The 23,887-nt window shown below is 38.4% G+C and overlaps 2 protein-coding genes and 1 non-coding gene across 3 annotated transcripts; 2 read left to right on the plus strand and 1 right to left on the minus strand.

Annotated features, from left to right (window-relative positions):
- Positions 1 to 8,261: 8,261 nt before the first annotated feature.
- Positions 8,262 to 11,875, plus strand: LOC130459178 (ubiquitin-like-specific protease 1). The gene is made up of 6 exons (XM_056826366.1): positions 8,262 to 8,565; positions 8,645 to 8,824; positions 8,918 to 9,022; positions 11,209 to 11,278; positions 11,392 to 11,490; positions 11,592 to 11,875. Exons 1-6 carry the CDS (start codon positions 8,396 to 8,398, stop codon positions 11,688 to 11,690), a joined length of 723 nt encoding a protein of 240 aa, XP_056682344.1. The 5' UTR covers positions 8,262 to 8,395; the 3' UTR covers positions 11,691 to 11,875.
- Positions 11,876 to 19,290: 7,415 nt separating this feature from the next.
- On the minus strand, positions 19,291 to 19,393 carry LOC130460378 (small nucleolar RNA R71). The gene has a single exon (XR_008920259.1). It is a non-coding gene; the product is annotated as a small nucleolar RNA R71 (small nucleolar RNA).
- A 1,185-nt stretch (positions 19,394 to 20,578) lies between these two features.
- LOC130471567 (uncharacterized) lies at positions 20,579 to 21,430 on the plus strand. Its single transcript, XM_056841768.1, has one exon. The coding sequence runs from the start codon at positions 20,579 to 20,581 to the stop codon at positions 21,428 to 21,430; it is 852 nt and encodes a 283-aa protein (XP_056697746.1).
- The last annotated feature ends 2,457 nt before the right edge of the window (positions 21,431 to 23,887 follow it).

Here is a 23,887-nt window from a genome sequence, read left to right on the forward strand (position 1 = left end):
TTTTTGAATTAAACTAATCAAAGCTAGAAATGTAAACAAATAAAGAAACTCTAGAGGATTCGGGAATCGGCTATGGAAATCGAATCAAAGGAAGCACAAGGTCCAAACAATCATGAATATGCAAAGACATAACAAGTAGGGGAATGAAAACTAATGATGAACCCGCCACCTCTCGGATAGGGAATGCTAAGCGTCTAATCCACGGAAGAGCTTTCGCCTAATCCTAGATTAAACTAACTAGCATATAATAGGAACTATCATTCACTTGCACAATTAGGCTCACAATGTCTTGCCAAACCTAATCATACATTCCAATCTAATCCAATCGAATAGCATTCGCGACTACTACTCAACTAGTCATGGAAATCCTATCACTAATCACATTTAATCACAACATCAATCATGAATTTCCCCAAAACTTCTCCAAATTCAATCCCAAAGCTTCATCCCTAACCTGTAGACTAAACTACTCAATTAGCATGATTAACATCAACATTAAACTAATATCAATCCTAATCATGACTCTAATTTCAACAATGAAGCTAATTGAAACAATAAAATTCAGAAAATTCAAACCACAAAAATTGGGGAAAAATCAAGCAAATTCAAAATATCAAACTAAGTCTAGAATTCAAGCATAAAATCAAAGCATAAACGAAATTAACAAAGCAATTAAAGAATTGAAGAACAAAATCAAAAGAAGAATTAGAATTATACCTTGAAATGAAGAAATTGCATCAAACTTGAAGCACAAAATTGAAGAACAAAACTCAAAGCAAAGAGAAGAAGAAATCTTAAAATGATGATTGAATTGAATTTAGAATCAAGAATTTGAGGCTAAGAATCCTTAATCCTAATCTCTAATCTAATCCCTAAACTAATTCTAGAGAGAGAATTCTAAGAATTGCGTAATGAAAATCTAATTAAGCCTAACTAAGCCTCTGCGATTTCTCGTATTTATAGCAGCCCCGCGTAACCGTGTGTTCGCACGAAACAGGCCGTGCGTTCGCACCAAACAGCAAGGAGTTCCCGATCCAAATATGGCGTTTCGTGGGCTCGCACAGACTGCAGGTTGCGTTCGCACAGATGGCTGGTGCGTTCGCACAGCCTGCTGGTGCGTTCGCACTGGCTGAGTTGATGCGAGTGCCTGCGAGCTACTGCTGCGAGCTACTGTGGTGCTGTTGCTACGTGGGTCTACGATGGTGCTGCAGTGGATGCTACGACGGTGCTACGTTGGCCTGCCGTGAGTGCCACGATGGTGCCATGCCTTGCTTCGTCGAGTGCAGTGGCTGATGTGCTTTGCCTGCTGTTCATGTGTGGCTGCCATGGCACGCTGTGCCTGGCAGCAAGTTTCGTCGCTGCACATTGTTGCATCGTATAGCCCATGGCCAAAATCGTCGCTTCACATTAAAAATACCGTATAGCATATCAATAAAAACGTAGACCACATTATAAAATCGTCTAGCACGCTCAAAAATCGTATAGCACATTATTAAAATCGGAAAACGCATTATTGAATCGGAAAACCACATATTTAATTCGTTTGACATTTTCGCAAATCGTAAAGCCAGTCATCTTCTAAGCCAAAAGTCGTATTATTTAGCACGTTAACACTCCAAATGACCCCCACGCTACAAGATTGAGCATAAAAGACATATTTAGAGCGAAAACGGCTAGAATACACGCAAGACGAGAGAATGATACGATTAATGCAAAAAATGTAACAAACGAACTAAAAACGATAAAACTAAGAGATAATAAGAAATAAAAGCTAATAAAATGAACTAAAATCCTAAGCTAAGAGCGACATAAATGTCGCTCATCAAGGTTCATCAACCTGAACTGCTTCTAAAGAGTTCTTAGTTCGTTGTTCGTCTCGAATCTCTTCGAGGTCTATTATTCTCCCACTTGTTAATTTGGAAATATGATTTCTTTCCAAAAAGACACCGTCACGAGAAACGAATACCTTGTTGTCTGACTTGTTGTAGAAATAATACCCCTTTGTTTCTTTTGATACCCAACGAAGAAACATTTGTTAGATTTTGGGTCGAGCTTGTCCGAAATTAATCGCTTGACATATGCTTCGCAACCCCAAATCTTTAGAAAAGACAACTTTGGAAGTTTCCCAGTCCATAATTCGTATGGAGTCTTTTCAACAGCTTTTGACGGAGCACGATTCAGTGTGAGTGCTGCAGTTTGCAACGCATGTCCCCAAAATTGTAAAAGAAGTTCGGCTTGACCCATCATTGACCTGACCATATCGAGTAAGGTCCTGTTTCTCCGTTTCGACACTCCATTCCATTGAGGTGTCCCTGGAGCAGTCAATTCAGAAAGAATACCGCTTCTTTTAGATGGTCATCAAACTCGTGGCTAAGATATTCACCTCCTCGATCCGATCTTAGAGCTTTGATTTTCTTGCCATGTTGATTCTCTACTTCATTTTGAAATTCTCGGAATTTCTCAAACGATTCAGACTTGTGTTTTATTAAGTAAATATAGCCATATCTACTGAAATCTTCAGTAAACGTTATGAAATAGCTGATCTCACCTCTAGATTTCGTACTCATAGGCCCACATACGTCCGTATGTATTAGCGCTAGTAGTTGGCTTGCTCTTTCTCCCCCCTTCGAGAAAGGTTGCTTTGTCATTTTGCCAAGTAAACAAGATTCGCATTGATCAGTCTTCTCTAAGTCGAATGATTCTAGAATTCCCTTTCGTTGAAGTAATTCCATGCGCTTTGTGTTTATATGGCCTAATCGACAATGCCACAGAAATGTGAGATCCGAATCACCAGTTTTAGCCTTTTTAGTATTTATGTTATAAATGTGTTTGCTCGTATCTAGCACATATAGACCATTTTCTTGTTGTGCTGAACCATAAAACATTCCATTCAAAGAAAAAGAACAACTATTGTCTTTAAATTGAAACTAAAACATTTAGCATCCAAACTTGAAACGGAAATAATGTTTCTGGTGATACTAGGAACATAGTAACAATTTTCTAGTTCCAAAACAAAACCACTAGGCAAAGAAATAAAATAAGATCCTACGGCTAATGCAGCAATCTGTGCTCCATTCCCCACGCGTAGATCCATCTCGCCTTTATCAAGCCTTCCACTTCTCCTTAGTCCTTGCGAATTGGAACAAAAGTGTGAGCCACAACCAGTATCTAATACACAACAAGTAGAATTAGCAAGATTACAATGTATAACATACATACCTGAAGTAGAAGCAACGTTCCCGTTGTTCTCATCTTCCTTTTTCTTCAAGCAATCCCTCTCACTAGTGGAAAAAGGCTTATTTGCATCCCCGCATTTGCCACGCCATTCTGAACATGTGACGCAAATGACAAATTTTAGCATAAAATTTAGTCATTTGCGTCGCAGCTTTATTAAACTGCGACGCAAATGACTCTAGGATGCCCCCCAGAGTCATTTGCGTCGCAGATTAGTAAAACTGCGACGCAATTAACTCAATCAAGTGCGTCGCAGATTTACTAATCTGCGACGCAAATGACTCTGGGGGGCATCCTAGAGTCATTTGCGTCGCAGTTTAATAAAGCTGCGACGCAAATGTGTTTTGATTTTTTTTTTTCGAATTCGCGCTCACGCTTAATTGCTTTCAAGCTTCATTCTGACTTAGGTTTTGCTCGACAAACAACCAACACTGCTTCACTCCCAAACGAAACCAAACACCAACACTGCTAGAGTCTCACCGGCGGCTTCACCCTGCCGTCGTTGCTTCACTGCCGCCTTCCGTGCCTTCCGCCGTTTCTTCACTGCGCTGCCCCTTCACTGCGCTGCACTTCACTGCTTCACTCCTTCTTGCTGTACTCCCTTTTTAGAGCCGCCTCCCACGGCCAAGGAAGTCGTCCACGCTGCCGCCCACTCACTCCTTCACGCCGCCGCCCACTCACTCCTTCACGCCGCCGCCCACTCAGCCGCCCTTGTTCATTGTAGTCTCTCCTCTCTTAGGTATTGAATTTTAATTTTGATATTTATTGAATTTTAATTGTGCATTTTAATTTTAATTGTGGACATTATAATTGAATTTTAATTATGCATTATAATTGAATTTTAATGGTTGATATTATTTGTTGAATTTTAATTGGGTACATTTTAGGATTTAGGTTTTGTTGAATTTTAGTTGTAGGTTTTGTTGAATTTTAGTTGAATTTTAATTGGGTACATTTTAGGATTTAGGTTTTGTTGAATTTTAGTTGTAGGTTTTGTTGAATTTTAGTTGAATTTTAATTGGGTACATTTTAGGATTTAGGTTTTGTTGAATTTTAGTTGTTAGGTTTTGTTGAATTAAAAGTTATGAAATGAAGTTTTGGGTATGAAATGAATTTAGGTGATATATGAAATCATGTTTTGGGTTTGCTACAAAATTTTGGATTTATAATGATATGAATAGCCTAGTTTATATTCTAACCTTTGACAAAATTTGGTCTAGTGGTTGAAAATGGATCGGAGTTGGATGTATGGTAGTAAACGATTTTCTACAAGGTTCTTACAAGGGATTCAAGAGTTCATTAAGGTTGCCTTGAAACATCAATCAGAACATGAATCAAGTTTAATTCTGTGTCCTTGTTGTGATTGCAATAATTCAAGGGGGTATCGGGATATTGATGATATTGTTGATCACATAGTTCGTCGCGGTTTTAAGGGTAACTACACGACGTGGACATGGCATGGTGAGAGCATAGATCATGGGGCAAGTTCTAGTATGCCGAGCTCGAGTCAGCATAATCATTGTGATAATGGTGATGATAATGAAATTGAGGATGATATTGGTGTTGAAAGTGAGGAAGAAGAGGAGAAAGATAGGATAGATGATATGATGCATGATGTGGAAGACCATCATTTCGTTGAGCGTCCCCATATGTATGATAGTATAATCAAAGCTTCCGCAACACCATTATATCCTGGTTCTACACAAACTGTACTTGGTGCCGTCATCGAATATTTCAACTTAAAGGTGGAAAACGGTTGGACCAACAAGAGTTTTTCACAGTTTTTGGAGGCCACGTCTGGTAATCTTCCTGAAGGAAACAAACTTCCAAGGTCTAACTATGAGGCCCAGAAGCTTATGTGTCCTTTGGGTATGGATTATGAGAAGATACACGCGTGTCCAAATGATTGCGTGTTGTATCGAAAGCAGTATGCAAATCTGCATGAGTGTCCAAGATGCGGATTGTCCCGTTACAAGATCGTGGAGAATGATGCAACATCAACTAAGAAGAAACCTTCTCCGGCTAAGGTGCTTTGGTATCTTCCAATTATACCAAGATTTAAGCGCCTTTTCTCAGAAGAGAAAACTGCAAAACTCTTGAGGTGGCATGCCGAGGGGAGGAAGAAAGATGGGTTAATGAGGCATCCTGCTGATTCTCCACAATGGAGGAACATTGATCGAAAGTACAAGGTCTTTAGGGAAGAAGTTCGGAATCTCAGGCTTGGTCTTTGCACGGATGGAATGAACCCATTTGGGACACTTAGTACCCAATATAGCACTTGGCCGGTTCTTCTCACCATATACAATTTGCCTCCTTGGTTATGCATGAAGCGTAGATACATCATGTTGTCGCTCTTAATCTCTGGGCCTAAACAACCCGGAAATGACATAGATGTGTATCTAGAGCCACTCATTGAAGATTTGAAATTGTTGTGGGATGAAGGGGTGTTGATGTTTGATGCATACACCAAAACCAATTTCACTTTACGTGCCATGATTTTTTGTACGATAAATGATTTCCCGGCTTATGGAAATTTGTCAGGGTATTCTGTAAAGGGAAAGAAGGCATGTCCAGTTTGTCATGATGATTTGGTCTCGAGGCGCCTAAAATTTTGTGGGAAAGATGTGTACATGGATTACCGGATGTATCTTCCTGAAGATCATCCATTTCGAAAAGAGAAGGAAGCTTTTAATGGAGAATTGGAGATGAGAGAAGCTCCTGCCCCCTTATGTGCACTGATCTGCACAGTTCTGATCTGAGCTGTGCAGATCAGTGCACAGAACTGGTCAGCTCTGATCAGTTCTGTGCACTGATCTGCACAGTTCTGATCTGAGCTGTGCAGATCAGTGCACAGAACTGGTCAGCTCTGATCAGTTCTGTGCACTGATCTGCACAGTTCTGATCTGAGCTGTGCAGATCAGTGCACAGAACTGATCAGTTCTGACCAGTTCTGTGCACTGATCTGCACAGTTCTGATCTGAGCTGTGCAGATCAGTGCACAGAACTGATCAGAACTTTATTTTTATTTTAAAATCCTGCTTTTGAAGGTATGTAATTTTGATGATTTTCCAATGCAGTAGCGTCAGGCATGGATGAAGATCAACACGCAAATTCAGGTCCTTCTAACAAATCACCAAATCAAGTGCCCCAAAAGCAAAAAAAGAAGCCAAGAGGCCCTACAAAAGGAATAAAATCCATGCCCGGGGTTCCAAGAAAAATTGAATGGGATCACTTGGACCGACCCACAGGGAAATGGGCAACGGATTACAAGAATCACATTGGCGAGATAAGTCGCGCAAAGGTTTCAATATTGATCAGAACCTGGGAAGATGTTTCACAAGGAATAAAAGACACTTTGTGGGAAGACGTCAAGGTAACCGGTTTTATTTTGGAAATTCAGTTGTACATATCTACGTGTCTTTTTCATGTGCTAAAAGACTTTCTTGTTCCTTTTCTTTTTCTTTCATTTAGAGAGAATTTCATATCACAGATGAAACTAAGAAAGAAGTTGTCTTAAAGAGTTGTGATAAGCGTTGGAGGGAATTCAAATCAAGATTGACGACTGGTTGGATTCGGGGTACAAGGAAAAGGCCAAAAGATGAAAAGATGCCATATGATTTGTATAGTTATATAACTAAGGATATATGGAAGGAATTTGTGAAGATACGTACCTCCGAAGAAGCTGAGGTATAAAAATTATTCTTATTTAAAGTCTTGTTATAATCTAAGTTTTATTTTGTTGTAATAATTTCTTTTACCCCCCTAAAATTAGGAAATAAGTGAGAAAGCAAGACAAAGTCAATCTTTCAACATATATCCTCATCATATGGGACAGAAATCATATGCTGAAATGACAAGTGAATGGCAGAGAAAAGGGTACATTCCCTCAGTTTCTTCGTCATCTGAAGGTTCCTCTGCGTCTACAATTTCTTCAAGTTTGCCGAGTAGGACATGTTTATGGCTTCTTGCAAGATCGAAACCAGATGAGAAAGGAAATCCTTACTTGCCGGATGAGGGCACACAAAAGGTCAAAGAAAATATTGTAAGTTCATTTAACAATTTTGCGTAATGTTGTGATTCCTCTAATTTCATATATGTTCTTAAATATGAAACCAAGTGTTGAACTTTTCTCAAAACCATTTGATTTCATGTAGGATGAATGGAAAAGGAAACAAGATGAAGGGGAATTTGTTCCCAAAAGTGCACGAGATGATGTCTTATCTCGTGCACTTGGTAAGACTAAAGAAGGGAGACCACTAACATTTGGTGGTGGAGTAGGCATCAAAGCTGTGTGGGGGACCGGAGAGCGGCGTAGCTTTCGACGGTATGGAGATGCGGAGATGGAGGAAATGGAAGCAAGAGTGACCAAAAGGGTCAAAGATGAGACAATACAAGAGATGAACTCCAAGATGGATGCCATGGTCATGGAGAAATTTATCACATTTGCTAAAGAACTTGGTGTCCAAATACCAAGCCATATGAGGATAGACGCAAATGTTCATAGTAGTTGTCGTTCCGGGGGTTTAGATCCATTTGCCGACATTACGGTATGATAATTTGTGTTTTTCAAGTACTTTGTTTCTAGTTAATTCTATTGAACTTTTCTAACATGTTACATTGTATTTGCGTTATTGTTCAAAATAAATAATAAGGAACCTATCCCGTGCCATCTATACCTGAACATAGGCTCGGAGAAAGTCTTTGTTGCCTATGGTACCATATGTCCAGAGTTGCTCCTTGATCACCACAACGACGTCACGTCCGATAACGTGAAAGTGAGCGTTGATGATTTTGAGCCCGCGTACAAAGAAGCTCCCGTCCCCGTGCCTTCTCAATATATTAAGAAACTTGCTCAAGCTCATGGTACCTTCACTCAGTGGCCAAAACATTTGGTGTCGCTTACGAATGAGGAGGTAACTAACATATGCATGATAATTTGAAGTAGAACTATTATACCATGTATGCTCACTAATATGTATATCGTTATTTGAAAATCATACCTCAGGTAAACAAGCCTACAAGTAAAGAGCCTAAAGGGAAAGGGAACAAAGGGAAAGAGATAGTGGTTGGGGGAAGTGGAACAAAAGCGTCCAACACTAAATCAAAAACCTATTTCCTTGAAAATTATAAAGTGCAAAATTTGAGTGGTAAGTGCAATGTGATGAAAACTATGATGTTGGGATTAAAAGAAGGGGAGCACGTTAAGGTACATTGCACTAAAAGGACATTCAATATGGAAAAGGACTTTGAAATTAGTGTCACCGTTGAAGACACCGATCAACTTCTCTCGGGAGCATGGCTCAATATATCAATAATACAAGTTTTTGCTACGTGAGTTACCTAAATTCATATTTTGCCCCTAAATTTGATTTTTATGATTGTCTTAACGTTCTTACACTCTATATTATAGGGCTTTGAGTGAGTTGTGTTTTCACGATGATTGTCACCCCAATAGTATTGGATTCATGTGCCCGGAGATGATCTCGGCCACCATGTTAAAGTCCGATGCAGATCGAATTCTATTGTACATGACGAGGTCCATGAGTGCACTTAGTTCTAAGACATTCATCTTATGTCCATACTACGAAAAGTATGAAAATTACTTTGAACTTCGTTTTTAATTGATTGTTATAAATTTAACTTTTTTTTTTTCTAACTACATACGTTTATTGTTTGTATGTAGGAGTCACTGGATGCTTTTAGTTCTTTGCTTGTCTAAACGTGAGGTCTACATATTTGATTCTCAACAGAAGAAGAGAAATTTGATGATTAAGGAGCCACTAAACAAGTAAGTAAAGTATGCATATGAAAATGCCATTTTTGCCAAAATTTTTGCCTTAGGTTCTTTAGTTCAAAGTTGGGTTCGAAAACATCATTTTTGCCTAAAAATGACCTAGGACGACCCAATTAGCCTTAAATGTGAAATAATAGATTGTAAAGGGACTTAGAAAGTTATAACTATGCATATGAGACGTGTAATAAGTTTGAAAACATTCCTTAGGTTCTTTGGTTCAAAGTTGGGTTCGAAAACATCATTTTTGCCTAAAAATGACCTAGGACGACCCAAATAGCCTTAAATGTGAAATAATAGATTGTAAAGGGCCTTAGAAAGTTATAACTATGCATATGAGACGTGTAATAAGTTTGAAAACATTCCTTAGGTTCTTTGGTTCAAAGTTGGGTTCGAAAACATCATTTTTGCCTAAAAATGACCTAGGACGACCCAAATAGCCTTAAATGTGAAATAATAGATTGTAAAGGGCCTTACAAAGTTATAACTATGCATATGAGACGTGTAATAAGTTTGAAAACATTCCTTAGGTTCTTTGGTTCAAAGTTGGGTTCGAAAACATCATTTTTGCCTAAAAATGACCTAGGACGACCCAATTAGCCTTAAATGTGAAATAATAGATTGTAAAGGGCCTTAGAAAGTTATAACTATGCATATGAGACGTGTAATAAGTTTGAAAACATTCCTTAGGTTCTTTGGTTCAAAGTTGGGTTCGAAAACATCATTTTTGCCTAAAAATGACCTAGGACGACCCAAATAGCCTTAAATGTGAAATAATAGATTGTAAAGGGCCTTACAAAGTTATAACTATTCATATGAGACGTGTAATAAGTTTGAAAACATTCCTTAGGTTCTTTGGTTCAAAGTTGGGTTCGAAAACATCATTTTTGCCTAAAAATGACCTAGGACGACCCAAATAGCCTTAAATGTGAAATAATAGATTGTAAAGGGCCTTACAAAGTTATAACTATGCATATGAGACGTGTAATAAGTTTGAAAACATTCCTTAGGTTCTTTGGTTCAAAGTTGGGTTCGAAAACATCATTTTTGCCTAAAAATGACCTAGGACGACCCAAATAGCCTTAAATGTGAAATAATAGATTGTAAAGGGCCTTAGAAAGTTATAACTATGCATATGAGACGTGTAATAAGTTTGAAAACATTCCTTAGGTTCTTTGGTTCAAAGTTGGGTTCGAAAACATCATTTTTGCCTAAAAATGACCTAGGACGACCCAAATAGCCTTAAATGTGAAATAATAGATTGTAAAGGGCCTTACAAAGTTATAACTATGCATATGAGACGTGTAATAAGTTTGAAAACATTCCTTAGGTTCTTTGGTTCAAAGTTGGGTTCGAAAACATCATTTTTGCCTAAAAATGACCTAGGACGACCCAAATAGCCTTAAATGTGAAATAATAGATTGTAAAGGGCCTTACAAAGTTATAACTATGCATATGAGACGTGTAATAAGTTTGAAAACATTCCTTAGGTTCTTTGGTTCAAAGTTGGGTTCGAAAACATCATTTTTGCCTAAAAATGACCTAGGACGACCCAAATAGCCTTAAATGTGAAATAATAGATTGTAAAGGGCCTTACAAAGTTATAACTATTCATATGAGACGTGTAATAAGTTTGAAAACATTCCTTAGGTTCTTTGGTTCAAAGTTGGGTTCGAAAACATCATTTTTGCCTAAAAATGACCTAGGACGACCCAAATAGCCTTAAATGTGAAATAATAGATTGTAAAGGGCCTTACAAAGTTATAACTATGCATATGAGACGTGTAATAAGTTTGAAAACATTCCTTAGGTTCTTTGGTTCAAAGTTGGGTTCGAAAACATCATTTTTGCCTAAAAATGACCTAGGACGACCCAATTAGCCTTAAATGTGAAATAATAGATTGTAAAGGGCCTTAGAAAGTTATAACTATGCATATGAGACGTGTAATAAGTTTGAAAACATTCCTTAGGTTCTTTGGTTCAAAGTTGGGTTCGAAAACATCATTTTTGCCTAAAAATGACCTAGAACGTACGACCCAATTAGCCTTAAATGTGACTACTACGTATATAATTGCATTTACATGTGTAAACAAAGTATATAATTGCACTTACATGTAAAATATTCTTTGCATTTACATGTGTAAACAAAGTATATATAATTGCATATTTTATCGAATGTGTAGTGCTTTTCGGAGTTACAAGAGACTAGGTGGACAATCTAAGGGAACTAAATTAACATGGATTCCAGCACAGGTATATATATATATATAATTAGTTTATTATTTACCTAAGAAATAAGTTTTTCAAAATTATAACATACAATGTGATAGAAATTTTACTTGTGTTATTTATTTTAATGCATTTAGTGTGCTCAACAACCGGGATCACTAGATTGTGGCTACTACGTCATGCGTTTTATGTACGACATAATAATGAATCATGGTAATAGTCAAGATCTTACTAAGGTATGTTCTCATAAACTACGTACTTTATATAATAAATTGAAGTACACAAAACTATTATATTGATCAATCGTTGATAAATTGAATTATTTACACTTTTTTAGGATTTTTCAAGAACATTGCCTTATTCAGCGGAGGAGATTAATGAGGTGAAAGATTTTTGGGCAGATTACTTCATGAACAATGTCGAATTTTTAGCTTAATTTGTAATATGAACTTGATCTCTAGCTAGCTACGTACCTTTGTTGTAATAATTTTATGTTTGTTGTAACATGTTGGTTGATCGATCTATGACGAATTTAATTGCCTTTTATTGGGAACGTTAATTACGTTGTAAACTTTTGTGACAGGTATTAATTATAAATGTATTCCCGGTATTGGGAATGAACCGTCTAATTTCAAAGACGATCATGTCGGAATTTCCAACTAATATTAAAAAACGAATATTTTTTTAAAAAAAAATAAGTCATTTGCAACGCACGTTAGCTCAATGTGCGAGGCAAATGACTTAATTTTTTGGCGCTAAAATTGTCATTTGCGTCGCACATTAAGCTATTGTGCGTGGCAAATGACTTTTTTTTTTTGCGCCTAAAAGTCATTTGCGTCGCACAATTAGCAAAAGTGCGTTGCAAATAACTTTTCAACATGGTGCCTGAAAAGTCATTTGCAACGCACATTAGCTAAATGTGCGACGCAAATGAACCTTATTTGCGTCGCACATTTAGCTAATGTGCGTTGCAAATGACTTTTCAGGCACCATGTTGAAAAGTTATTTGCAACGCACTTTTGCTAATTGTGCGACGCAAATAAGGTTATTTGCGTCGCACAAATGTGCGACGCAAATGACTTTTAGTCATTTGCGTCGAGAGCTTTTGCCACGCACGATGTGCGACGCAAATATGCTTAAAAGTGCGATGCAAATGACCCTTTTTCCACTAGTGTCTTCCAATGCCCCCCGTCTTCTTGCAGTAGAAGCATTCAGAGTCGGCAGGAGAATGAGTCACCCTCTTCTGTTTACCAGAACTGGTGTCGTTGGACTTGGATGAGGGCGTAGCCTTGCCCTTACCCTTCTTGCCCTTATTCTTTCCTGATTTCTTGAAGTTCTTGCCCTTACGCACCATAAGCACATCGTGCTTATTCTCTTGCTTGAGCGTCTTTTCAGCGGTTTTCAGCATACCGTGAAGCTCAGTAAGAGTTTTCTCCATGCTGTTCATGTTGTAATTCAACTTGAACTGATCATATCCACTATGAAGCGAATGGAGAATGATGTCAATAGCCATTTCATTTGAGATGTCAGAATCTAGAGCTCTCATATTCTCAAAGAGTCCAATCATTTTAAGAACATGTGGGCTCACTGGTTCTCTTTTCTTGAGCTTAGTCTCAAGGATCAACCTCTGAGTCTCGAATCTTTCGATTCTGGCTTGGTCCTGAAACATGTTCTTCAACTCCGAGATGATTTGGTAAGCATCCGAGTTAAAGAACATTTTCTGAAGTTCAGGACTCATGGATGCAAGCATCACACATTTGACATCCCTGTTGGCCTGGATCCAACGGTTAAGGGCAGCTTGAGTTAAGTCCGGCCCGGCGGCTTCCGGTAACTCTTCCTCGAGGACATATTCTTTTTCCTCATGCATTAGAACTATTTGTAAGTTCCTTTGCTAGTCGAGGAAATTGTTGCCATTCAACTTCTCCTTGTCGAGAATTGAACGCAGGTTGAAAGTGTTGTTATTGTTTGCGGCCATTTGATTACTACATTTGAAAAGAATTCGCAATAAATAACCATTCATAACTTTAATAACTTTGAAATAAAATCTAACATGCAATCATTAAAGCTATTAAACATTTCATTCATGCAAAAGCAAAAACATGGTCCAAAAAAGAATGAAATGATTCCAAGACCCTAAAAGTCCTAAATCCTTAAGCAGCTTTGGCATGTCTTAAGTAGTTTAAGATTCTAGGTAAGCAAAACCTATTGCTAGTAATCTCCAAATTACTCTTAGTTAATAAATTAATACCATAATTTATCCCATTTCCACAACATAATGCCATTGTTGTTTGAGTTGAAATCACAATCAACGTGCTCCTTTGGGACGCCTTACCATCTAAGTCAACTAATATAGCACCTCACTTTGGCGTAAACCTACTACGTTAGGTCCTTAGATTTTTGTAAGTGCTTGATTTGGAAGACAATTTTTAAACTCAATATTACTTTGGACCTAGTTGTTTCTATGTTGGTTCGATTATTTAGTGAACTTAATCTAATCGAGTCGTACTAAACAACCTATTCATGTAAAGTATACATTCATACATTCAAGCATAATATATATCAAAATGCATAAATAAATGGTGAACTAGTATGGCCCAAAACATCTTGTCTTGAAGCATCCAATCTTCATCACCATCTCGTTAGCTTGGCATCGTCTTGAATCTTCGTTCAATTGCTAACTTAAAGTTCTAAACTTAGAAATACTTGAAAATAATAAATTACATCAAAATTTCCATGGTACGCATACCATATTTAAAACTTTACATTCAAAGATAGAACGGTTCGCTGACCGTATTTAACTATCCTAAATGGCCATACTAGTCACTTGGAGTACCTGCATTACATAAAATATACATTCTATGCATTCACCCATTCGTATGCTAAAACGAATGGCCCAAATAATTATGCAAGTAGTTACGTGAATTAATTAAAATTCACGTTCACATAAACGCGTCCTAAAAGATTAATCAATTTCCAAATTATTAATCCTTAGACTTTATTCTAATTAAAATTGAATTTAATTAAAATAATGCGACCTACGAAAATAATCAAAAATAATTATTTCATTTTAATTTCATTTAGTGGCTCCCACTCAAACCAATAATTATTCCAGATAATTAATTATAAAATATTAAATTAAATATCCTATTAGCCCAAATTAATGCAAAACATGTCAAGCCCAACGAAATAAACAAATTTAAGAAAAAATGTCCAAGTGCATGCTTGGGATAGGCTTGCGCCCAGCCCATCGTAACGCTTGTGTGGCCTACCAGGCACACGAGCAATGCTCGCACACCCCGCAGCCTAGCGCGCGCGTCCCCACAGCTCTATGATGCCCTGCGCGCTTCGTTCAAAGCTCGTCGTGCGCATCGCTGCACGTCACAAGGTCTCGTGCCTTGCTTTGCTCGCAGCCCACGCCCATCGCCCTTGCCAAGCGCGCGCGCGGCACGCAGCGCCTATGCTGCTGCCCGCGTCGCTGCGGCTTGGCACGGATGCGGTAGCCCGCATGACTCGACGAGCCACACGTCCACCCACCCTTGTGTTCTTGCCTTTGGTTCGTACTACGGACCAACTTAATTAAAAAAAATAATTTAATTTCACGAACTTTTACATTAATGTTATTTTTCATAAAAAGTTATGATTTTTATTTTCGAAAAACAACGGTTTTTACGATTTAATAAAATTGACGACAATCCAATTTCGTAAAATATTAAATCAAGGCTAACATTATTCAAATTTTAAGAACGAACAAATCAACCAAAAATTTGAACTTTTAAATAATAAAATCCAAAACTTTAAATCGTTCTTTAAACAATTAAATTTCAGATTTTAATAATTAGGTTTAAGTGCGATTAATATTAACGAAACCATTCAAAATTTTAATCCAATAATTTTTAAAATTAGCCACTGACCCATGAAATTATATTCCCTTTCCCAATTAACCGAATTATTAGATCTAAATTATTAAAAAAATCAATTAGGGATCTAATTTCTACGAATTTGGGGAAAACAAAATTAGGGTTTATACATATCCGAAAATCTGAAATTTTTACCATGGATCAAGAATATACCCAGAAACATCGTGTCAAAATTTCAAGCAATTCCGAGTTTATTAGGTCGACCTTTTAATTGAATTACTTTCCGACACTTTAAATTTTTATTCGAAAATTAACAAAAACGCCAAAAAAACATCACTCCGAGGCCTGTTTTTGCAATTCCGTCCCCATGATTTGATCTTAGAAAATCGTTTTCAATCAGATTAAGGTCAGAAAAGTCGAAAAACCGAATCTTTTTGATTTCAGAACAGGTTACGCAATTAATCCAATAATCCATAAAATTTTGGAAAAATCAACAAAAATTCTAAAAAATTCGACAGCAGCAAAAACAATTAAATCATGCTAAACACATGGTTTGAATAAATAAGGCTCGTGATACCACTAGAGGGGAATACAGTTAAACATAATAACATGTGCGAAAACAATCCCCAAAGCCAGGAAACATGTATAAAGCACAGATTAAGCAAACTTACATTCGAAGCGTATTTCCCTAGTAATCTATCAACGAACATGAACTTAGAACTCCACTTGTTGTTCCTCTACTTGGTTCACCGACACGATTAGATCCGTCTTGATAACCGTAGCTTAATCAAGAGTTTTTCTTTTGGGAAGAACAGTTTTCTCAGAGAGAGGAAAAATGAAGAACGTAATTCTAAATTAGGTTTAGGGTTTTGAAAACTTGTGTGTACAGAGTTGTTTTTGAAAATACAATAGCCCTATTGTATTAATGATGTAGCCGGCCAAGAATAATAAGCCTTGACCGGCCACACATATAAGCACACGGACCACAGCCCACCGCCCAGCAACACACGTCGCAGGCCGAAGCCCACAGCCCGCGCGTCGAGCAGCTGAGCCATGGGCCTGCTCGCTCGTCGCCGCCCGTTGCTTGCACTGCTATTGCATGCTCGCGCCGCACATGCGGGCTGGCTGCTCGCGAGCTTGTTGGCTCGTTGGGCCTTGTACGCCGGATTTCTTAACTTTTAGAATGATTAGTGAGTAGAATTAGGTTAGGGAAAGGGGAGAATCTAGGGGCTTAATTAGGGGAAATTGATAATTAGATGTTGATTGATTAATGTGATTAAATATTGAGCTTGCTGGCTCGCGAGCTTGCTGGCTCGTCGGATCTGGATCTGGATCCTCAATTTCATTACCAAGCGGATCCGGGTAGGATCTGGATCCTTGCCTAAAAAATGAATCTGGATCCTAGAGGATTTGGTTCGGATCCTACTGAAGGAAATATGTCCTTCACCCAATGTGCATTAGTCTAATACCAAGGTTCAGATTAATTACGAACAATTAATTCAGTGAGATCAAGTGATCGGAACAGCTGGCTGGAGCAATGCTTCCGATCAGTGAGTTCTAATCTATATTAGGCTCACATCTTACTCTTGACTAAACCTATAAGGTCACACCATTGGCATGTAACAGATCACCAGATTAAATGAATCGGAAATTCATTTAATAGCTTTTTAGGAATTAGTTGGGAAAAACATAAATATACGATATGACGTTGGATTGGAATCGTAAATTGGATTGCGTATATTCGTAAGCTAGACGAAACAAATGATCGTATCGTACGACGGTGAATCCTCAAGTACTATACGATAAACAATCGCCGCAAGGCAACGTTGCCGGCCCGACGAGCCAAGTGATGAGCGAAATTTATGTCGCTCTTAGCTTAGTATTTTATGTTAGGTTGTTATGCTTTTTTATAGTTTTTATAGATTTTGTGTGATTTTTATAAGTTTCTTTCCATCTTGTGCTTTATAGGTGATTATGATGAAAAGTGATGGAAAACAAGTAGAATTGAGCCAAAACAGGGCTTGTGCAATCGAATTGGTATTTGTGCGCCCGAACAGAGGAGAGCAAATAGACATCAAGGAATATCCAATTTTGTGCGACCAAACGTCCCTTTTTGTTCGGTCGCACAAATTGGATTTTGGAGACAGAATGCCTCAAAAATGGTAAACGACAGCACAGGTTTTGGTTTGACAGCACAAGAGTTCGTGCGCCCACACAGGTTTTTCTGTTCGACCAAATCAAAGCTCAAAGGAGACAAAGGCCAAGAAAACACCATTCGACCGAACATGCTTTCTTTTTCGGTCGCACATGATGAAGGAATTGTTCTTCGCTGCGTTTGCTTGCACAACACTTAATATTTGCTCGAATGGGTTTCTTATGTTCGGTCGCACAGTGGGTATGTGCGACCGAATGGCTGCGCGGGCTGCTTATTTTTGAATTTCGGCTTCTATTTGGGGAAACTTATAAATAGATTTTTCATTTTTAATTTTAGAATTAAGTAGTTAGTTTTACATTTTTAGAATCCCAAAATAGATTTTCAGCATTTCTAGAGTGAGAAACTCTCCTCCATTGAAGCATCAAGTTGTAATTTCTTAAACTCTTCTTCTAATTTCTTGCAATTCAATTCAATTTCTTACTTCTTGCTCTTGTTATGTTGTTGATTGTTCTTTAAATTCCTTTAATTCTTGAATTCTTCTTTGCCTTGACTTTAGTTACTTGGATTCTTAATTTTCTAGTTGATTGTTCAATTGGTTGTTCTACTCTTTGATTCTCTCTTTCTAATCTTTTAATTTCATGCTTGCTAGCTTAGAATTAATGGATTTCTTAATTTTTAAAATGATTAGTGAGTAGAATTAGGTTAGGGAAAGGGGAGAATCTAGGGGCTTAGTTAGGGGAAATTGATAATTAGATGTTGATTGATTAATGTGATTAAATATGATTTGGTGATAGGATATGCATGCCTAATTGAGTGGTAGTTGCAAATGCTATTTGATTAGATTCAATTGGAAACATGGGTTAGGTTTGGCAAGAGATTGTGAGCCTATCTTGTGTAAGAAAATAGTTGTGCCTATTATATGCAAGTTTGTGTAGTCTAGGATTAGGCGAAAGGTCTTCCATAGATTAGACGCTTAGCGTACCCCATCCGAGAGGTGGCGGGTTCGTCATTTGATGCTATTTGCCTATTTGCCAAGTCGTTGCATGATCGTCATTGCTAGATAGTTTAGTTCATTTCCCCCGATTTCCCTAGCCTATCCCCGACTCCCTAACGTTTCCCTATCTTGATTCAATTTCGTTTAATTGTAGCTTTAGTTTCCTAGTTATAATTCAAACCAACTCTTGTTCGAACTAGCTTAATATCTCAACTTGATAACCACCGTTTCTATGGGACGATCCCTTTGCTTGCCTCTATAGTCCATATAGCCGGTTAGTTTAGTGGTTTATAAATTTTGGTTGATTGGGTGAATATCTATTCAACGACGGAAAAACACCTTATCAAAATGGCGCCGTTGCCGGGGAACGGTCGTTGTTATTGAGTTTTGTTGAGACTAGTTTATCATTAGAAAATACAAAAATATTGCATTCTTGCTTAGCTTTCTTTTTCTTGGCAATACTCACGGTTTTCTTGAGTTTGTATGCTTGATAGGGGTCGTGCTCGTCAAAGGACCCTCCATCCTCTTGACCTTAAATTGGAGAGGAAACTAAGGAGACTAAGGCGTGTTCGAACTAGCTCATCAAGTCACAACCGGTTCGAATCCTTGAGTGTTGGTGTAGAACAAGAAGAGAGTGAGCAAGCTTTTGAGACTATGGTGCTCCCGGTTAAGAATTTGGGAATATCGGGGGCATTTAAAGCAACATGCGGTATCCAAGCACCCACAACTAGTGCTAACAACTTCGAGATCAAACCCGCTTTGATCAACTTGGTTCAAAGGCATCCTTTTTGTGGGAAGAGCAACGAGTCACCCCACGAGCACCTCAAACAATTCGAGCACTATTGTGACACAATCAAGCACAATGGTGTCACATCGGACTATGTGAGGTTGACATTGTTTCGTTTCTCTCTTCTTGGGCGAGCTAGTGATTGGCTTGACAAGGAGGTCAAGCCCAACTCACTTCGCACTTGGAACGAAGTGACTAGTGCATTTTTGAGCAAGTTTTACTCGCATGGGAAGACGGCGGAATATCGCCACAAAATCCAATCCTTTGAGCAAAGGCGAGACGAGTCACTTTTCGAAGCTTGGGATCGTTTTAAGGAGTACCAAAGGGAATGCCCTCATCATGGGATCCCTAAGTGGTTGTTACTTCAAACCTTCTACTTGGGGTTGAGCCCAAGTTCAAAGACAAGTCTAGATGCGGGCGCGGGAGGTCCCATCATGAACAAGACCGAAGATCAAATTGAAGAGATAATTGAGGACGTGGTCCAAAATTATCAAGCTTGGCACGTTGGTGCAAGGGACTATGATGGCAAGGGAAGGAATGATGATGGTAAAGGATCGGTTTATGCTATGGAGCAAGCTAAGATCATTGAGAAGCTTAGCTCGAGGTTGGAGAAACTTGAAAGCACGCCAAGCCAACCACCATCACCATTTGCGGGAAGAGAAACAAGCCAACCACCATCACCATCTACAATTCAACCACCTTCGGCTACTCTTCTCACTAAGGGGAAGAGCAAGGTTAGTTCCTATGACACTATGCCTCCGGGCACTTCTTTTTGTGACAATTGCCAAGATTATGGTCACTTCCCCAATGCATGTCCCTTGGTTCATAATGTGTATTTTGTGGATTATGGCCCTTCGTATGAAGGTGATTTTGATATGGAATATGCTCATGCCTTGAATGAGAGGTCTAGAAACGATAACCCCAACAATCAAAATTTTGCTAGGCAACCTAGAGGCCCCCCCCATGTATGGTTCCCACAAAGGATATAGCCAAGCAAGTGGGTATGATAGCCAAGGCCGAGGTGGCTATAGAGCGCAAGGCTATCAAGGCCAAGGACCCTATGGTCAATCTCAAGGTTTTGGCAATCAAGGCCAATACAATCAAGGTAGTTATAATCCCAACCATCAAGGTGGAGGGGGTTATAACTACTCTTATGGGCAATTTAAGGGTGCCTCTAGTGGGGGTTATCCTTTGAACTCGGCAGGTCCATATGGTGTGTCTCAATTCCCACCTCCCGGATTCAATGGACCGAGGACCTTTGGCAATCAATTTCAATCAAACCTTAGTGGTTATGGCATTGCACCTCCACCACTCCCGCCTCTTAAGTCAAACCTTGAGGATCTCATGGAGTCGTTTGTGGGGGCGCAAGCCAAGAAAATTGTTGAGTTTGAGGATGGATTTAAACAATCCAACACTCACTTGAAAATGATTGAGACCCAACTAGCACAACTTTCTAGCACCATCAAAGAGCAACAAGTGCATATAAGTCTCCCACCCCAAGGTCAACCCTCCTAAGCAAATGTATGCAATTATGACAAGGAGTGGGAAGACTTTAGATGATGGTGCTATGCATGTTGAAGCTCCTTGCTTTAGGGGTGAAAATTCTAAGGGAAATGAGTCTTCGGACCGTGATGTGGCGGAAGAGAAGTCTCATGTCGACGACATGAGTGATGGTGATAAGTCGAAGGAGACTACTCTTCCTCCTCTCCCAATTCCTCCTCCCCCCTACCCTCAAAGATTTGCCGGTAAAAAGCTTGATGATCAATTTCATAAGTTTTGGGAAACCATTAGCAAGCTATATGTGTCATTGTCTTTCACCGAGGCGCTCAAGCAAATGCCACATTATTCTCGGTTCATGAGAGACATTTTGAGCGTGAAAAGGACTTGTGGCACTAATGAAACCGTGCACCTAACGGAGCATTGTAGTGATTTGATTTCGAGCCCTTTCCCCCCAAAGCTCAAGGATCCCGGGAGCTTCTCGACTCCTTGTAGCATCCAAGAACTTAGGTTTGACAACGCTCTATGTGATTTGGGGGCAAGTGTAAGCATTTTTCCATTCAAAATATATGAGAAACTTAGTCTTGGCGATCTCACCCCTACCCCTATGTCCTTGCAATTAGCCGATCGCTCGGTTATGTTCCCATTGGGTAGGGTTGATGATGTTCCCCTTGTGATAGGGAAGTTGACTTTTCTTGTTGACTTCATTGTCTTGGATATCGATGAGGACGCCCATACCCCTATTATTTTAGGGAGGCCATTCTTGGCTACGGCGGGTGCTCTCATCGATGTTCAAGGTGGCCTTATCACTTTGAAGGCGGGAGACGCCAAGGCTAGTTTCAAGCTTGCTATTGATGATCATCGTTGCTCTAAGATGAGAAGTTGACACTCTTGCTTGTATTGAGCACAATCATTCTTGTGCTAATGCTTCTAACAATCCTTGTGTTCTTAAGTGTGATTTTGAGATTAATAGGAATGTCAAGAAGGATATGCACGAGAGCTCCTTTGTGCTAGGCGATTCCTATGATGTAACACCCCGACAATTCTCTCTTTTCTAAAATAATCTTTTTATATAAAAAGTAGAGAATTATCAAGGCATTATCGCCCGTGTGAAAACGTAATGGCTTATTCAGAATTTTGCAGCGGAAAACATAAAACTAACTTTAGGTTTATAAATAATCGATTACAGGTTTAATCCCAAAAACCAACCAACGAAAATAAGGAAATATAAATAGGACGACAAGTTTAAAGTCCAAATTAACAAACCAAGTCACTTATCAAAACAAAACTAAATACAAGCTCTCTAATCCCGATCCCAATGATGCAACATCTTCAAACCTGCAGATGGACAATGCTTATTGATCCTTAGAGACTGCTCACCAAAGATTGGGTCATCACAGGATCAATAAGGCATAGCCATGATCAACATGCACAAGCAAAAGCACGTAATCAGCAAAGCTGAGTACTACATACTAAAACAAAAACAATCCTAACATGATACTAATAAACGAACAACCCTAACATGATTCTAATGAAACATAAGCAAGGAAAACCAAAACATATTGACTTGAAAGCTATACTTGACTGGACTAGACTTTTGTATCCTTAACATTATTTTAATTGAAATAGTCAATGGACCGAGTTGCTACTAGAAACTTCTTCTTCTTCACTAAGGAAGACGAGGTACGGGCGCGACTCCGTAAACCCCAATTACCTGCGATATCGAGGGACTTTTGAATAAAATAGAACCGGTGATCAATCCGGCCCCAGAAAAAGCCATAGGCGACCCATGACCCCAACTCCTGATTGTCCGTCACTTTAGACGTGCACAGTCTAAAGCTATTGCTACTCAGTTTCACTTTACATGATTTACAAATTAAACTCTGTTATGACTCAACAATCACATAAGTCATACAATCAACAATTATTCACAACTGTTTTTATCTTGGAATTAAGTATGTGATCACAAGGCATCAAGCATGACTCATTCCAATTAAATCCAACCTTTCCTTTAATACTGATCAACCCCTCTATATGGGTATAAGGTTTCAACTTACTAAACAAGGTCCACAACCCTCATAAAGTAGTGAAAAGCTAAAAGGGAACAATGAACAATCGATCTGAATTAATATATAATAATCTAATGTTCCCAACCAACATGTTCGCATCAATCATCCATACAAAACATGCTATAATTCTCATAAAGAAATATATATGCTTAACATGTCCTTCCAACAATATTAAACATGCACTTTCAACATAACCTAGTTCATCAACAATTTCAACATAACTAAGTTCCTCAATCATTTCAACATAACCAAGTTCATCAATAATTTCAATATGGTTTCAACAAATCACACACATTCCAAGCACACAGGTATGTACGTACCTTGTGTAAACAAACTGATAGGCCACTTTAACGAACTCAAAAGTCGCCTACAAAGAATTCTCCGCCTAAAAACAACCAATAAAATTCTCCCAATCAATATCCAACGATTTACAGCAATACTAAAGTACTCTAAATACACCCTAAACACATTTTGAACCATCCCCAATGTCGAAACTTAACTAATTAACCTCCAAGCATAATAACTATTAAACTAATGATTCCAAAACGTTCTAAACTCCAATAAAACATCCTTTTTAAAATTTCCAGCAATATAAAATAATTTTAAACGTCCACAAAACATAATCAACGTTCTTAAAATCAAAAAAATAATAGCTTAATAATATATAATCATTCTATTATGATTTAAATCATTAAAAACCTTAAAAATTGACACTTTAATAATTAAAATCATTATTTCATTTCAATTACCTAATCTGAAAATTAATAATTTAATTATGCAAACCTAAAATTCTGAAATCCACTATTAAATCATAAAGCTTATAATTTAAATTCAAGAAACGCAATTTAAATTATTAAAACGTTATTAAATTCATTATTTAAACATAATATGTAAATCTGAAAATTCTAGTTAAATCATAAAAACATATAATTTAAATTCAAGAACGTAATTTAAATTCAAGAGCATAAATTCAAATTAATAAACTTAATTAAAAGATTTAAATAACTTAGGGTTTAAGAAACAACCAAAAGGAGGAGAGAAAGGGCGCTGGCCGGCGGCAGGGAGGCACGGCAGTTGTGCTGGGCGGCAGGTGGTCGTGAGGAGCGACGTGGCTAGGCTGGGTGCAGGTGGTCGTGTGGACGGCCGGTGCTAGTTCGATGAACACAGTTGCGGTTAGAGGGGAACCACGAAAACGAAATAGAGAGGGGAAAGACGAAAGGGAAGAAGAGGAAGAAGGAGACTGACCGGCGGGATAGAAGGGAAGTGCAGCGAGT

Source organism: Spinacia oleracea, chromosome 4, assembly GCF_020520425.1.
Source record: "Spinacia oleracea cultivar Varoflay chromosome 4, BTI_SOV_V1, whole genome shotgun sequence".
NCBI classification, from domain to species: domain Eukaryota; kingdom Viridiplantae; phylum Streptophyta; class Magnoliopsida; order Caryophyllales; family Amaranthaceae; genus Spinacia; species Spinacia oleracea.

What these genes read in the sequence shown, in the direction of transcription:
- LOC130459178 (XM_056826366.1), top strand. Translation starts at nt 8,396, where the DNA reads ATGAAAACTATGATGTTGGGATTAAAAGAAGGGGAGCACGTTAAGGTA. An exon ending in ATAATACAAGTTTTTGCTAC is followed by an intron (nt 8,566 to 8,644) that starts GTGAGTTACCTA and finishes TCTATATTATAG; the next exon opens with GGCTTTGAGTGAGTTGTGTT. An exon ending in ATAGTCAAGATCTTACTAAG is followed by an intron (nt 11,491 to 11,591) that starts GTATGTTCTCAT and finishes ACACTTTTTTAG; the next exon opens with GATTTTTCAAGAACATTGCC.
- LOC130471567 (XM_056841768.1), top strand. Translation starts at nt 20,579, where the DNA reads ATGACAAGGAGTGGGAAGACTTTAGATGATGGTGCTATGCATGTTGAA.